This window comes from Cherax quadricarinatus, chromosome 4 (genome assembly GCF_038502225.1).
Source record: "Cherax quadricarinatus isolate ZL_2023a chromosome 4, ASM3850222v1, whole genome shotgun sequence".
NCBI classification, from domain to species: Eukaryota; Metazoa; Arthropoda; class Malacostraca; order Decapoda; family Parastacidae; genus Cherax; species Cherax quadricarinatus.
Window position 1 is genome coordinate 52,912,572 of NC_091295.1, and position 18,528 is coordinate 52,931,099.

The window sequence follows — 18,528 nt, forward strand, 5'->3', positions numbered from 1 at the left end:
ATTTCCTCTCTCATTTTCGTTAATTTCACTGTGTTATGTGTTTCACTTAGTTTCAATCTTCATTTTATTCACAGTTAATGTTCCACTTTATTTAATTTTTTTCAGTAGTTTCATTATATTTCACTATGCTATATTTTGTTTAATAATATTTAAATTTCTCTGTTTTCTTTTCCCTTTCTCTGCTCTATCTGGTTTTAAAATAATTAATTTTTTCTTTTTATTACGCCCCTGTTTCATTTCAGTTTAACGTTTCATATTGTTTAGCCTCGTGTGAATTTGTTTCACCTAATTTGACTTTCTTTCGCTGTGTATCAGTTTTCACTATGATTCGTTCAGTATTCATTTTTCTCAGACGTTTCGCCCTTTTCACTCTCTATATAACTACGTTTATATCACATTCTTGCCGTTTCTGACTTTGGACCTATAATTTGGGAGACCTAAAGAATAGCTCATGTAGTTACACATCCGGCTTCACTGGTCGTGCCTCCAGCTTCACCTGTCGCGCATTTGGCTTCACTGGCCCTGTATCCAGCCTCACGGTTCAATAATACGCCAGGTTTCACTCCTCGTTCTGTTATGTGTCCGGCTTCACCGTCAACGTCTGTTATGTGTCCTGCTTCACAACTATTCACTCACTGGATGAAACGTTGCATCAGGTGTAACCCCGACGGGATTAACACATTAACGGGGATTAATAGCGATTACAGAGGTAATGTGTCTCTGGATTTAATGATATAAATACAACACTTGGTGCCAGAACTCTCTGTTGGAGCACTGTTTTATTATTATTATTATTATTATTATTATTATTATTATTATTATTATTATTATTATTATTATCATCATCATTATTATTATTATTAAATCTAGTTATATTTATTTTTTTTTTAATAATTTAACAGTTATTTGTGTATTTGTATTATTAATAGTATGTATTAGCAATTTTACAGTTTACATTAGGATTATAATTACTTATTAGATTATAATTATGTAATATCTCTAGGTATCTGTCGTTTGATCAGGAAACGGAGAATCGAGCCCTTACCATTTTTACGCTAAATAATCCAAATTTAGAAAATGAGAAATGCTTCGTTGTTCAAAATTCACTAGAAATAGTAAGTGAAAAGTGGGTAGCGTTCCCCGTAGAGTGCTTTTTATAAAAATATTTTTTTCCTTATTGACTTATTAATTTTTGTTTTATAATAATATTAATTTATAGTTATAATAATATTTTAAATACTTTTAATATTAATTTTGTAGTTTTTTGTGTATATTATTATTATTATTATTATTATTATTATTATTATTATTATTATTATTATGATTATTATATTATTATTATTATTATTATTAATTTTAAAGTTTACATTATAATTCTCTTCATGATTTCAAATGATATTATATTTTTATGATTATATTATTATTATTAGTTGTAATTTCCACTAGGTGTCTCTCGTTCGAATAGGGAACGGAGAATCGAGCCTTTACCACTTTATACGCACTAAATGACCCAAATGGGTTTAGCGCTTCAGGGAAATACAGGAAATAAATGCTTCGTTACGCAAGCTTCACTAGAAATAGTAAGTGAAACATGGGTAGTATTCCCCGCAGAGTTTTTTAAAAAATTGTTTCCGCCCCTCTTGCCCATGGTGTTGTCTTCATGTGATAGTGAATGACTGTGTGTGTGTGTGTGTGTGTGTGTGTGTGTGTGTGTGTGTACTCGCCTATTTGAACTCTCCTAGTTATGATTGCAGGGGCCGATTCACAGCTCCTGGCTCCGCTTCATCGCTGGCCGCTACTAGGTCACTCTTCCCGCTCCATGAGCTTTATCATACCTCTTCTTAAAGCTATGTATGGATCCTGCCTCCACTACATCACTTCCCAGACTATTCCACTTCCCGACAATTCTGTGACTGAAGAAATTCTTCCTAACATCCCAGTGATTCATCTGAGTCTTCAACTTCCAACTGTGACCCCTTGTTGCTGTGTCCCCTCTTTGGAACATGCTGTTTCTGTCCACCTTGTTGATTCCTCTCAGTATTTTGTATGTCGTTATCATATCATCCCTGTCATGCAGTGTCGTCATGTCGATTTCTCATAACCTCTCCTAGCTCCGGAACCAGTCTAGTTGCAAACCTTTACACTTTCTCTAGTTTCCTTACGTGCTTGGCAAGGTCTCGGTTCCAAACTAGTGCTACATATTCTAATATTGGAAAACGTACACAGTGTACAGGGTCCTGAACGATTCCTTATTAAGATGTCGGAAGGCTAGGCCCCAGTAAGCTGCTGCAATTATTTGGTTGACGTGCGCCTTAGATGTGCCTGGTGTTATACTAACCCTAAGGTCCTTTTCCTTGAGTGAGGCGTGTAGTCTCTGGCCCCCTAGACTGTACTCCGTCTGAGGTCTACTTTGTCCTTCCCCAATCTCATGACTTTGCACTTGGTGAGGTTAAACTCCAGGAGCCAGTTACTGGATCAGGCCTGCAGCCTGTCCAGATCCCTTTGCAGTTCTGCCTTGCCACCGTCCAATTAAATTCTTCTCATCAACTTCCCATTATCTGCTAACAGCGACATTTCGGAGTCTATTCCTACCGTCATGACATGTGTGTGTGTGTGTGTATGTGTGTGTGTGTGTGTGTGTGTGTGTGTGTGTGTGTGTGTGTGTGTGTGTGTGTGTGTGTGTGTGTGTGTGTGTGTGTGTGCGTGTGTGCGTGTGTGTGTGTGTGTGTATGTGTGTACTCACCTAGTTGAGGTTGCGGGGGTCGAGTCCGAGCTCCTGTGTGTGTGTGTGTGTGTGTGTGTGTGTGTGTGTGTGTGTGTGTGTGTGTACTAGAGAGATATTATTATAATTAAATAAATAGCTGGGAGAGAGAGAGAGAGAGAGAGAGAGAGAGAGAGAGAGAGAGAGAGAGAGAGAGAGAGAGAGAGAGAGAGAGAGAGAGAGAGAGAGAGAGAGAGAGAGATCAAAAAATGTTCAGTTTATTATCATTTTAAGTACTTTTCAGTAATCTTAGTTTCTGTCACTACCTGGATCACACACCATCAGTTCACAGTTCCGTTTGTGAAAATAATGGCATAGTTTCAGCCTTGTTTTATTCCTTGACACCAAGGCGAGGTTAATGACAGATAAAACAACTTGACAGGTAAACGATTTATTGTTTATTTATCCTAATGGAGAAAAAAATAGACAAAATCATGTATCAAAAGTATAATTTTATGGAAGGTTGTGGAAATAATTTTGCTACGTAGAAATTATGTAAATACTATGGTTTATCACGAGAGCATGGTTTATCAAGAGAGTATGGTTTATCAAGAGAGTATGGTTTATCACGAGAGCATGGTTTATCACGAGAGTATGATTTATCACGAGAGCATGGTTTATCACGAGAGTATGGTTTGTCACGAGAGCATGGTTTATCACGAGAGTATGGTTTATCATGAGAGCATGATTTATCAAGAAAATTTGGTATATTAAGAGAGTATGGTTTATCAAGAGAGTATGGTTTATCAAGGGAGTATGGTTTATCACGAGAGCATGGTTTATCAAGAAAATTTGGTATATTAAGAGAGTATGGTTTATCAAGAGAGTATGGTTTATCAAGAGAGTATGGTTTATCACGAGAGCATGGTTTACCAAGAAAATTTGGCATATTAAGAGAGTATGGTTTATCAGGAGAGTATGGTTTATCCCGAGAGTATGGTTTATCACGAGGGTATGGTTTATCAAGAAAATTTGGTATATTAAGAGAGTATGGTTTATCAAGATAGTATGGTTTATCACGAGAGTATGGTTTATCACGAGAGCATGGTTTATCAAGAAAATTTGGTATATTAAGAGCGTATGGTTTATCACGAGAGCGTGGTTTATCAAGAAAATTTGGTATATTAAGAGAGTATGGTTTATCACGAGAGCATGGTTTATCACGAGGGTATGGTTTATCAAGAAAATTTGGTATATTAAGAGAGTATGGTTTATCAAGATAGTATGGTTTATCACGAGAGTATGGTTTATCACGAGAGCATGGTTTATCAAGAAAATTTGGTATATTAAGAGCGTATGGTTTATCACGAGAGCGTGGTTTATCAAGAAAATTTGGTATATTAAGAGAGTATGGTTTATCACGAGAGCATGGTTTATCAAGAGAGTATGGTTTATCAAGAAAATTTGGTATATTAAGAGAGTATGGTTTGTCAAGAGAGTATGGTTTATCACGAGAGTATGGTTTATCATGAGGGTATGGTTTATCAAGAGAGTATGGTTTATCAAAAGAGTATGGTTTATCACGAGGGTATGGTTTATCAAGAGAGTATGGTTTATCAAAACAGTAAGGTTTATCAATAGAGTATGGTTTATCAAGAGATTATGGTTTATCAAGAGAATATTGTTTATCAAGAGAATATGGTTTATCAAGAGAGTATGGTTTATCACGAGAGTATGGTTTATCACGAGAGCATGGTTTATCAAGAGAGTATGGTTTATCAAGAGAGTATGGTTTATCAGGAGAATATGGTTTATCAGGAGAGTATGGTTTATCACGAGAGTATGGTTTATCAAGAGAGTATGATTTATCACGAGAGCATGGTTTATCAAGAGAGTATGGTTTATCACGAGAGTATGGCTTATCAAGAAAATTTGGTATATCAAGAGAGTATGGTTTATCAAGAGAGTATGGTTTATCAAGAGAGTATGGTTTATCAAAAGAGTATGGTTTATCAAGAGAGTATGGTTTATCAGTAGAGTATGGTTTATCAAGAGAGTATGGTTTATCACGAGAGTATGGTTTATCACGAGAGTATTGTTTATCAAGAGTGTATGGTTTATCAAGATAGTATGGTTTATCAAGAGAGTATGGTTTATCAAGAGAGTATGGTTTATCAAGAGAGTATGGTTTATCAAGAGAGTATGGTTTATCAAGAGAGTATGGTTTATCAAGAAAGTATGGCTTATCACGAGAGTATGGCTTATCACGAGAGCATGGTTTATCAAGAGAGTATGTTTTATCAAGAGAGTATGGTTTATCAAGGGAGTATGGTTTATCACGAGAGCATGGTTTATCAAGAGAGTATGGTTTATCAAGAGAGTATGGTTTATCAAGAGAGTATGGTTTATCAAGAGAGTATGATTTATCAAGAGAGTATGGTTTATCAAGAAAGTATGGTTTATCACGAGAGTATGGTTTATCAAGAGAGTATGGTTTATCAAGAGACTATGATTTATCAAGAGAGTATGGTTTATCAAGAGAGTATGGTTTATCAAGAAAGTATGGTTTATCACGAGAGTATGGTTTATCACGAGAGCATGGTTTATCAAGAGAGTATGGTTTATCAAGAGAGCATGGTTTATCAAGAGAATATGGTTTATTAAGAGAGTATGGTTTATCAAGAGAGTATGGTTTATCAAGAGAGTATGGTTTATCAAGAGAGTATGGTTTATCAAAAGAGTAAGGTTTATCAATAGAGTATGGTTTATCAAGAGAGTATGGTTTATCAAGAGTATATGGTTTATCAAGAGAATATGGTTTATCAAGAGAGTATGGTTTATCACGAGAGTATGGTTTATAACGAGAGCATGGTTTATCAAGAGAGTATGGTTTATCAAGAGAGTATGGTTTATCAGGAGAATATGGTTTATCAGGAGAGTATGGTTTATCACGAGAGTATGGTTTATCAAGAGAGTATGGTTTATCACGAGAGCATGGTTTATCAAGAGAGTATGGTTTATCACGAGAGTATGGTTTATCAAGAAAATTTGGTATATTAAGAGAGTATGGTTTATCAAGAGAGTATGGTTTATCAAGAGAGTATGGTTCATCAAAAGAGTATGGTTTATCAAGAGATTATGGTTTATCAGGAGAGTATGGTTTATCAAGAGAGTATGGTTTATCACGAGAGTATGGTTTATCACGAGAGTATTGTTTATCAAGAGAGTATGGTTTATCAAGATAGTATGGTTTATCAAGAGAGTATGGTTTATCAAGAGAGTATGGTTTATCAAGAGAGTATGGTTTATCACGAGAGCATGGTTTATCAAGAGAGTATGGTTTATCAAGAGAATATGTTTTATCAAGAGAGTATGGTTTATCAAGAGAGTATGGTTTATCACGAGAGCATGGTTTATCAAGAGAGTATGGTTTATCAAGAGAGTATGGTTTATCAAGAAAGTATGGTTTATCACGAGAGTATGGTTTATCAAGAGAGTATGGTTTATCAAGAGAGTATGATTTATCAAGAGAGTATGGTTTATCAAGAGAGTATGGTTTATCAAGAAAGTATGGTTTATCACGAGAGTATGGTTTATCACGAGAGCATGGTTTATCAAGAGAGTATGGTTTATCAAGAGAGCATGGTTTATCAAGAGAGTATGGTTTATTAAGAGAGTATGGTTTATCAAGAGAGTATGGTTTATCAAGAGAGTATGGTTTATCAAGAGAGTATGGTTTATCACGAGAGCATGGTTTATCAAGAGAGTATATTTTATCAAGAGAGTATGTTTTATGAAGAGAGTATGGTTTATCAAGAGAGTATTGGGCATTCCATCCTAAATGGGTGTAACGTTCAGGATCGTTTGGAGAGTGTTATGGAAGGAGTTGTGAGGGTGTAATAGAAGATGTAGCAGACGGCCCATGAAGGGTTGGAGGTGAAGAGGACGCCCTTGTAAAGGTTGGAGGTGAGGAGGATGTCCCAGTAATGGTTGGATGTGTAGAGGACGTCCCAGTAAGGGTTGGAGGTGTAGAGAACGTCCCAGGAAAGGATGGTAGGAGAGTGTGAAAGAAGTAGAAGGCGTCCCAGGAAGATCTGGTAGAAAAGTGTGGTGGAAGTTAGTACAGGAGACATACTCGGAAAGGTGGTAAAAGGGTGTGATGAAAGGTGTAGGGAGAAGTCCCAGGAAGGGTTGGAAGGAGGTTGTGATGGAGATTTCCAGAGGTAGGGAGATGTAGCATCCAGCATACGCGTACGAGCTTCTTAAATTGGCATGTAAACAAATGATATTTGGGATCTCTCAAAACAGATTAACACCACGTCCCAGTATACTCAATATACTGAACATATCTCTCCTCATTCCCACTGCAAAGAAGCAATGATAACGATAGGTTGTCTAAACACTGATGCTATTCATCTCCACAACTTAATGGCTCGGTCGCATTGTTGTTTAATATCCCATAGTCACTCACAACACCAACCAGTATCGTGTGGTAGTATAATTACTCATACACGCCCACAACAGCCACTGATATTGTGTTGTAGTATAATTGCCCACTATTACGCACCCAGGTGAGAAAGGCCTGTTAACCTGAGTCGTAATTAGACTTGGAGCGAAATAAACACAGCACTAGTCTTTAAAATTGTATTTCTCTTCATCAAGTATGATTATAGGTATTTACACGTATGTACACCATGTAAAAGAGCTTGGAAAATAAGTGTATCACGGAAGCCAAAAGGCAAACAACAGCCAAAGAGAGAGAGACAACCGAAGGCAGCCAGCAGCTGTATGAATCTGGCAAGAGCTAATTGTGAGTGCTACCACATCACCTTAGCAACTGTCCGACCCACGTTTAGATTGAACCAAGGTACTGATTTAACGATGGGGCACCCTTAATCATTAAACCCCTAGCACCCGGTTTGTTGGTTGGGAGGCAGTCTATATAGGCGTGTGTACATACGCCGAATAAATGTAACGTACTCTTTGCGTGCCACCATGAGGCGGGCCAAAACAGCATGGGTTCGACTCCTCGGCTAGTGCAGTGTTGTTATTGATCAATACCACTCATTTCGTGGGTACAATAATATAACATACTGCTTGTTGAACTAGTACACAAACAGGGAGTAGAATTAAATTAGCTCAGAGGCGTCCACACCACCGTATGTCCTTCGATGGGGGATACAACATCTAGCTTGGCTGGATGCGCCATTGTTAAGGATTGTGTGGCCTAGTGGTCTAAAGTGTCATGCGTTTTCGCTCACCATGAGGCGGGCCAAAGCAGCATGGGTTCGACTCCTTGGCTAGTGCAGTGTTGTTATTGGTGACTACCACTCGTTTCGGGAGTACAATTTTATATATATATATATATATATATATATATATATATATATATATATATATATATATATATATATATATATATATATATATATATATATATATATATTGCTATTAATTTGCATGAATTCAATGACATTCAGTTAAATATCAATATGCATCGACACGGTTCAGGCAGATGAAGCCAAAACTGCAGTTTGAGGCCATTTACACTAATAAATGTTTCTCAATGTCTCACTTATTTAGACAATATAGACACCTAGCAGATGGTTCTTAAAAATTTCAAGCAGCATTTCTAGCTAAATTTGGCAAATTTATCCTACCGAACTGAACTTTTTCAGTTTCTGGAGAGTTTATCTGGAGAGAGTTCCGGGGGTCAACGCCCCCGCGGCCCGGTCTGTGACCAGGCCTCCGTAGGTCAGTGTCCCAGGATGCGACCCACACCAGTCGACTAACACCCAGGTACCCATTTTACTGATGGGGAACATAGACAACAGGTGGAAAGAAACACGTCAAATGTTTCTACTCTGGCTGGGAATCGAACCCAGGCCCTCGCCGTGTGAAGCGAGAGCGTTAACCACCAGGCCACCAGAGCCACTTTTTTTTTTTTTATTAATAACCCGTTGTTTTGTTTTTATTTAAACAAGGGTTTGTAAAAACTAGTTCGCCAAAATCATTCTGAACCTAACGAAAAAAATATATTTCACTGTGTTTGTTTAGTATTAAATTATTGTAAACAAATCTAAAATACATTTAGTTGGGTTAGGCTAAAATAAATTGCTCTTGTTATAATAAGGTTAGGTAAGTTTTTTAAGTTCCTTTTGGTGCAAAAATATAAATTTTTACAACAACATTAATGAAAAAAATAAATCTTTAAACGTATAAGAGAAAATTTTAGAAAGGACTTAATTTTAAATGAGTTCTTGCTAATTGACCAGTTTTACATATTCGGCACTACATATATATATATATATATGCATATATATATATATATATATATATATATATATATATATATATATATATATATATATATATATATATATATATATATATATATATATATCGTGTCGAATAGGTAAAACTGGTATTGTCTCTCAGTCCACACTCTGCTTCCAAGTACGCAGTGATGTGTGGCTAAACTACTGCGTACTTTGATGTAGAGTGTGCATGTCCAAATCCTACTGTGGACTGAGAGATAATGTTTGTAAGGAATTTAATTTATGCAAAAATGAGCAGTAATTGATGCACTCATAAATTTTGCATGCAATCGTTTACTTTTGCAAGCTGATTTACAGTATATTATTTACTCTCACCTTGTACATTTCAGAAAGATTGCAGAGAGTGACAGTATCATTAGTGTCAGTTTAGTATTAATTTTTAAGTGGTTTTATCATACCTTGTAGTTTTTGTTAAGCTAATTCCTTTCTATCATGCGAAGTTAACATGTTAATTATAGGGAGAAAGGACGGACGATTGTGTTATCGTTTCCTGCATGTTAGATGTGCCAGTTATGAGAACAACTGAATTAATGGTACCAGCTTGTCAGAATTTTTCTTAAGTGTGGCTCGTAGGCTGATGAATTTAGCCTACTTCATCGTCTATGAGGGTCTTGTCAGACCTATGAACATAAGAGAGGAGAAACACTGAAATTTGAATCCATTATTACGGGTTCTCTCTTGGAGGGATATCCTCAAAACGTTATTCATTTCCCCATTGTTAATACCCATCTTCCACTTATACACTTCGATCATGTCTCCCCTTATTCTAGATAAGATACTATATTTTTCTGGATAATCTTAAGGTCATGTTTGTTATAAATGCCCTACAATATTGATACCCAAGTGAGCCTGAAAATGGTATACATTACCGACAGGTTGATAGGTAAGACACCTGTGCAACAGTTAAGCATCTTTATTTCAAAACGTTTCGACTACACAGTAGGCTTCTTTAGTCAAGTACAGAAGAGTGAGCAGAAGCAGAAGATGATGAAGACAATGTAATCAGTCCATCACCTCTGAACAAGTTGCACAAGTGTCTTAACTTATCGTTAGTACCTAAGGTACTGAGGCAAATTCTTGGGTAATTTTGAGAAAAGGCTGGACAAATACGTGCGTGAGAATGGTTGGTTTTGAGAAGGATTTACCTTGAATGGGCCAATAGGCCTGCTGCAGTGCTCTTTTTGTATGTAATTCTTCACGTTCTGTCCATGTATTGATAAAGCCACTTGTTGGCGAAACGTCTACAAATAAAGATATCCATGTGTTTAATTAAACACATGTGTTTAATTAAGCATAAGAACATAAGAAAGGAGAAACACTGCAACAGGCCTGTTGGCCCATACTAGGCAGGTACTTCACAATCCATCCCACTAATAGGATATTTGCCAAACCCAGTATTCAATGCTATTTACTCATGTACAAGTCCCACTCAAATCCAAACCCTCTCACTCATGTATTTATCCAACCTAAATTTGAAACTTCCCAAGGTTTTAGCTTCAATAACCCTACTAGGCAGACTATATCTATTGTTATGCTCTAGGAACGTCACTACAATCACCATCTCTCTCCCAGGTCGCCCACAGCCCAAGGTGTCGTGGTGGTTCGGAGAGGCGGTGATCGACGATTCGTGGGCGCCGGTGACCGCGGGCGTGGTGTCCAACACCCTGGTGTTGAGTCCCCTCACCCGCGCCCACGCCCACTCCGTCCTCACCTGCAAGGCTGCCACCGCCCCAGTGGCGGTCACCACTACCACCGTTACCATTGATATGCACCGTAGGTATACATGGGAGTACGTGGGAATGCATGAAAATGGGGTTGGCAAATATTTTTGTGAGTGTGTTTGGGAACACTGCAGAAGGCCTACTGGCCTGCTGCAGTGTTCCTCATTTCTTATATTCTCATGAGATTAAATGGAAAATACGTAGCAGAGTGAATATGAAAATTGTATACATTACCGACAGGTTGATCTTTATAACGAAACATTTCGCCTACACAGTAGGCTTCTTCAGTCGAGTACAGAAGAGTTAGGAGAAGCAGTAGTGATGTGCAGACGATGTAATTAGTCTGTATTCGAATGAAGAAGCCTACTGTGTAGGCGTAACGTTTCGGAATAAAGATAACTCACTGTTGCACATGTGTATTTCTTATCAACATTGCAGAGTACACAAATGACCCACACAAATTCTTCAAAATTAAGGTGCTGAGGGATTGATTATCTTGTCATTTGTAAATATTTCTACTCTCATTCCATTTTGTACTTGAATTTATATTGGTAAACCCACTGTTTAGCGAAATGTCTACAATAAAGATGCCTAGATGGCATGGCTGCGAGTCGTGGGTCTGGTCACATTCCAAAGGTTGCAGAGGCAACAACACTGCAATGCTGCTGGCACTCTGGTGAAGAGCATTGGAAATTTAGTTGGCTACATCGCCAGTTGGAAGTATTAGTTTCTGATTGTTTGTTGTGTTGTCAGGACTCACGAAATCATGATAACACATTGAAAACAAACCACGAAACGGGTTGGGTTTTGAACCCATGGCGTTTTACGACTCACTCGCCATGGGTTCGAACTCCACCCGTTCCATGATTTGTGTTGTCAGTTTTGGGGTTTTGGAGAATATTCTGCACCATGTGTTGACAATCGAAGTTATGAGTGATGAATTTTAGTTCCATGAGGGTAATATTGGTATTACATTTCAAAATTGAAAAATTTAGGACTGCAAATTTTATAGGCACGCAGGGAGACTGTAATGATAACTGCACACTCAGTAGATTTGTTATGGTGGGAGAAAAAAATCATCAGGTTTTCCGTATTCGTAGATTTCCTGCAGATTTAAAACTTTAGGGTTGTGGTTGAGTTTAAGGATTGTAAACTCGAAGAATGGTAGAGGGTCGCCTTATTTATTCTCCAAAGTGAACTTGACTGAGTATTATACAAAAATTAGCTGAGTTTTGGGAAGTTTCATATCAATTCCGAAACTATTGAACAGAACCTCATGGTAAACTTTTTTTTTTATTATTATTATCACACTGGCCGATTCCCACCAAGGCAGGGTGGCCCGAAAAAGAAAAACTTTCACCATCATTCACTCCATCACTGTCTTGCCAGAAGGGTGCTTTACACTACAGTTTTTAAACTGCAACATTAACACCCCTCCTTCAGAGTGCATGCACTGTACTTCCCATCTCCAGGACTCAAGTCCGGCCTGCCGGTTTCCCTGAATCCCTTCATAAATATTACTTTGCTCACACTCCAACAGCACGTCAAGTATTAAAAACCTTTTGTCTCCATTCACTCCTATCAAACACGCTCACGCATGCCTGCTGGAAGTCCAAGCCCCTCGCACACAAAACCTCCTTTACCCCCTCCCTCCAACCTTTCCTAGGCCGACCCCTACCCCGCCTTCCTTCCACTACAGACTGATACACTCTTGAAGTCACTCTGTTTCGCTCCATTCTCTCTACATGTCCGAACCACCTCAACAACCCTTCCTCAGCCCTCTGGACAACAGTTTTGGTAATCCCGCACCTCCTCCTAACTTCCAAATTACGAATTCTCTGCATTATATTCACACCACACATTGCCCTCAGACATGACATCTCCACTGCCTCCAGCCTTCTCCTCGCTGCAACATTCATGCTTCACACCCATATAAGAGCGTTGGTAAAACTATACTCTCATACATTCCCCTCTTTGCCTCCAAGGACGAAGTTCTTTGTCTCCACAGACTCCTAAGTGCACCACTCACCCATTTCCCCTCATCAATTCTATGATTCACCTCATCTTTCATAGACCCATCCGCTGACACGTCCAATCCCAAATATCTGAATACATTCACCTCCTCCATACTCTCTCCCTCCAATCTGATATCCAATCTTTCATCACCTAATTTTTTTGTTATCCTCATAACCTTTCTCTTTCCTGTATTCACTTTTAATTTTCTTCTTTTGCACACCCTACCAAATTCATCCACCAATCTCTGCAACTTCTCTTCAGAATCCCCCAAGAGCACAGTGTCATCAGCAAAGAGCAACTGTGACAACTCCCACTTTATGTGTGATTCTTTATCTTTTAACTCCACGCCTCTTGTCAAGACCCTCGCATTTACTTCTCTTACAACCCCATCTATAAATATATTGAACAACCACGGTGACATCACACATCCTTGTCTAAGGCCTACTTTTACTGGGAAATAATTTCCCTCTTTCCTACATACTCTATCTTGAGCCTCACTATCCTCGTAAAAACTCTTTACTGCTTTCAGTAACCTACCTCCTACACCATACACCTGCAACATCTGCCACATTGCCTCCCTATCCACCCTCTCATACGCCTTTTCCAAATCCATAAATGCCACAAAGACCTCTTTAGCCTTATCTAAATACTGTTCACTTACATGTTTCACTATAAAGACCTGGTCCACACACCCCCTACCTTTTCTAAAGCCTCCTTGTTCATCTGCTATCCTATTCTCCGTCTTACTCTTAATTCTTTCAATAATAACTCTACCATACACTTTACCAGGTATACTCAACAGACTTATCCCCCTATAATTTTTGCACTCTCTTTTGTCCCCTTTGCCTTTATACAAAGGAACTATGCATGCTCTCTGCCATACATTTATTAAATAATTGCACCAACCACTCCAAAACTATATCCCCACCTGCTTTTAGCATTTCTGTCTTTATCCCATCAATCCCGGCTGCCTTACCCCCTTTCATTTTACCTACTGCCTCACAAACTTCCTGCACACTCACAACTGGCTCTTCCTCACTCCTACAAGATGTTATTCCTCCTTGCCCTATACACGAAATCACAGCTTCCCTATCTTCATCAACATTTAACAATTCCTCAAAATATTCCCTCCATCTTCCCAATACCTCTAACTCTCCATTTAATAACTCTCCTCTCCTATTTTTAACTGACAAATCCATTTGTTCTCTAGGCTTCCTTAACTTGTTAATCTCACTCCAAAACTTTTTCTTATTTTCAACAAAATTTGTTGATAACATCTCACCCACTCTCTCATTTGCTCTCTTTTTACATTGCTTCACCACTCTCTTAACCTCTCTCTTTTTCTCCATATACTCTTCCCTCCTTGCATCACTTCTACTTTGTAAAAACTTCTCATATGCTAACTTTTTCTCCCTTACTACTCTCTTTACATCATCATTCCACCAATCGCTCCTCTTCCCTACCGCACCCACTTTCCTGTAACCACAAACTTCTGCTGAACACTCTAACACTACATTTTTAAACCTACCCCATACCTCTTCGACCCCATTGCCTATGCTCTCATTACCCCCATCTATCCTCCAATAGCTGTTTATATCTTACCCTAACTGCCTCCTCTTTTAGTTTATAAACCTTCACCTCTCTCTTCCCTGATGCTTCTATTCTCCCTGTATCCCATCTACCTTTTACTCTCAGTGTAGCTACAACTAGAAAGTGATCTGATATATCTGTGGCCCCTCTATAAACATGTACATCCTGAAGTCTACTCAACAGTCTTTTATCTACCAATACATAATCCAACAAACTACTGTCATTTTGCCCTACATCATGTCTTGTATACTTATTTATCCTCTTTTTCTTAAAATATGTATTACCTATAACTAAACCCCTTTCTATACAAAGTTCAATCAAAGGGCTCCCATTATCATTTTCACCTGGCACCCCAAACTTACCTACCACACCCTCTCTAAAAGTTTCTCCTACTTTAGCATTCAGGTCCCCTACCACAATTACTCTCTCACTTGGTTCAAAGGCTTCTATACATTCACTTAACATCTCCCAAAATCTCTCTCTCTCCTCTGCATTCCTCTCTTCTCCAGGTGCATACACGCTTATTATGACCCACTTCTCGCATCCAACCTTTACTTTAATCCACATAATTCTTGAATTTACACATTCATATTCTCTTTTCTCCTTTCATAACTGATCCTTCAATATTACTGCTACCCCTTCCTTTGCTCTAACTCTCTCAGAAACTCCAGATTTAATCCCATTTATTTCCCCCCACCGAAACTCCCCTACCCCCTTCAGCTTTGTTTCGCTTAGGAACAGGACATCCAACTTCTTTTCATTCATAACATCAGCAATCATCTGTTTCTTGTCATCCGCACTACATCCACGCACATTCAAGCATCCCAGTTTTATAAAGTTTTTCTTCTTCTTATTTTGAAAAAAAAATTCTTCAAAGCATGAGCAGGTGAACCAACAACCCGAAAATTTTGCCAATCCTTCACCCATGGCCTGGCAACACGTACCTTCATCTCACCTTGTTTGTATATATATTGCTATATCGCGTGTGCCATGTATTGACTTGTTAAATCCCCCTGTGCAGGCGACAAGTTGCCTTTAAAATAAAGGATTTGTCTGCTGTCACTATACTTGTTGGCAATCCTGACATGCTAAGACTATGTCATGAGTGTTGCAAAGTGGGACAAAGGTAATCAAGAGGATGAGGTGGGAAATGGGATGGTGTGATGGAACGGTGAGAAGTGTGAGAGATGCGCGGGGAAGAAGGGTGTGAAAAATGGGAATGGAGATGATTGGAAATAAATAGGAAGTAGTCTCTCTGTCTCTGTCTGTCTGTCTGTCTGTCTGTCTCTCTCTCTCTCTCTCTCTCTGTCTCTACACAGGATTTTATAAGGCTAGGTTAAGGTTCCTAAATTTCTTTACAAGCTAAAAGCTGTTACCTACATCAGCTCATTTGAAAGCATTGCATTGTTAAGAAATGTACAAATAGGGGACAAGATAAAGCTGGAGCCATTAGTGGACTAGCGATTTCATTTGGTCATCTGACTTTCTCTCTCTCTCTCTCTCTCTCTCTCTCTCTCTCTATATATATATATATATATATATATATATATATATATATATATATATATATATATATATATATCTGTCTCTATCTATCTATATATCTATCTATCTGTCTACCTATCTATCTATCTATTTCTCTTTCTCTCTCCCTCTCTGGCTCATCCCTCTCCAGCCAGTGCTGTCTCTAATCCCTGCTGTGTTTGTCTGTCTTTGTCTGATGCATTGTGTGATCCTTGGGAAAGTAAATATAAATATGTCTGAGTTACTTCATCAAAGTGATTTTCCTTCTCAGCATCCTCTCTCTCTCTCATCACTCTGGCAGAATATATTAATTTTAGGAGACAAATATTGGCTACATGGAGAATCTCCCACCTTCATAAAAACCTTAGCTTCACCTCCCGCTTCTGTTAGAAATCTCAGTTTTCTGCCTAACTTATCCCTTTCTTTTAGCGCTTTTCTTATACTTCTGTCTCCAAAACAAACATCTTCGTTATCTTTCCTCAGACGTGCCATTTTCCTTCTTCATATTTTTTGCTAATTATTTTTGCTTCTGTTTAGTTTTCAGTATATTCTCAAATTATTTTCCCCCGTCCTTCATCCCCCTGCCCTTCTTGACGCATTCTTGCCTCTCTCTCCTCATCTTCCTAGAATCACTACCTCCTCCACTTGCTTAATCACGTTCTTTTCTTGACTGTAATGCCGTTACCAGCTACTCCACCCTCTCAAGAGCCTCGGAAGAGCTCCTTTAGATTTTTTCCAGTCATATCTTTTCTCCTCACTCAGTCATCTTCTGGTGTCTTTCAAGAAGGTCCTCCTACTCTCTTAACACTCTCTTTACTATCACTTCAATTAGTAAGTCCATTGTCTTCTTCATATTTTGGTATCTTTGGTCTCCTATACTAAGGTCGTGTGGTTCTCTGGTGTTCGCTTTATTTTTATATTCCATCATTTGTTCTCTCTTTTCTTCTACATCGTCTACTTTGCCTTCCACCAAAGATGTTTCTCCAGAAGTGTGATACATCTCTGTACTCTCAGGCGAAACGTTTCGTTAATTAAGATTTCTTGTGTTGCACGAGTGTGTTACCTTGCAGCTTGTCGGTACTGTACACAATTTACAATATAATGCCAATATTTACCAGGGACCCTAAGGGTCCACTTCAAGGGTTCCCAAAGATTTTCTGGGAATCACAGGAACCTTCAATGACGTCCCTCCACCCAGTAACTACTAATCAGGGTCCTTCATGGACCTTTCTCCTTCAACGAACCTTAACTCTCTCTCCCATCATGCAAGCCTCCTTCTCCCCCTCCCACCAGCCACACCACCCTCCCCCTCCCACCAGCCACACCTCCCTCCCCCTCCAACTAGCCACATATCCCTTCCCTCTTCCTCCAGCCTCACTTCCCTCCGCTTCCCTCTAGCCACACCTCCCTTTTCTCTCCCTCCAGTCACACCTCCCTTCCTTCTCCCTCCAGCCACACCTCCCTTTCCCTCCTTCAAGGCACACGTCCCTTCCCCCTCCCTTCTTCCCTCCCGTGAGAAAGTTGGCCAGCTCGTTAACGATTCAGGAAAAGTGAAGAACCTACAATTTTGTGGAAATTTGTGGTGCAGATGGTGTGCCTCAGGTGGCTGATGACACCACCTGTACCACCTGCCACGGCACCTACTGCGGAGGGACAAGAACCTGGCTACCCCTTGCTACCCCTCATCACCACTATTACCACCTCCACCATCACTACCACAACTATACCTTGTCACTAACCTGCGTCACCATCACCAGCTCCACTACCATCCTCTCATCCCCTACCACCATTACAACTACCACCATCACAACTACCACCACCACGACTACCATCATTATCCTTTCATCCACTACCACCATCACTACTACCACCACCACGACTACCACCACCATCCTCTCATCCACTACCACCATCCTCTCCTCCCCCCTCCTCCCATCACTACTACCACTTCCACACTCACCACCAGATAATACACGCTGAGTCATTTATCTTGACAGAAGCAGAAAATTAAGAAACTTATGTAACATTTGGGAATCTTCATTATGGAAAGTATTACCAGCCAGTGGTTTCATCAGTCAAATGCAGAGAAGAACGATGGAAAATGAGAGGGAGTTTGAGGTAATCAGTCCCTCAACCTGGAGTCGATGTGTCTAGTCCATCAGTCTTGAAGAAGCCACTGGCTGGCGAAACATTTCCTTGATAAAGTGTCCCAAATTGGAGTATAATGCGATACTTTGTTGACTGCGTTTTGCCCGCATAGTGAGCTGTGTGAGACTTAATAAAGCCCACTGTGTGGGCGAAATGTGGTCAATAAAGGATCACATTATACTCTGTTTTGTCCAAGTGTCTCAGTTTTCAACTTGTCGATTTTGTAAACTACTTACATGGTTGGTAGAAGTATATAGCTCTCAATACATCAGTAGATAGGCTCGGTGTGCATTCCCAAGTTGATAGGCTCGGTGTGCACTTCCAAGTAGATAGGCTCGGTGTGCATTCCCAAGTTGATAGGCTCGGTGTGCACTTCCAAGTAGATAGGCTCGGTGTGCATTCACAAGTTGATAGGCTCGGTGTGCACTTCCAAGTAGATAGGCTCGGTGTGCATTCACAAGTTGATAGGTTCGGTGTGCACTTCCAAGTA

General features: G+C 39.3%; 1 protein-coding gene across 1 annotated transcript in view; it reads left to right on the plus strand.

Annotated features, from left to right (window-relative positions):
• The window catches only part of LOC128684339 (uncharacterized), a 241,053-nt gene that overhangs the window by 93,135 nt on the left and 129,390 nt on the right, over window positions 1–18,528 (plus strand). The window contains exon 7 of the mRNA XM_070098267.1: window positions 10,612–10,812. Coding sequence (XP_069954368.1) covers window positions 10,612–10,812 — 201 coding nt within the window. The remainder of the gene's footprint in view (window positions 1–10,611; window positions 10,813–18,528) is intronic.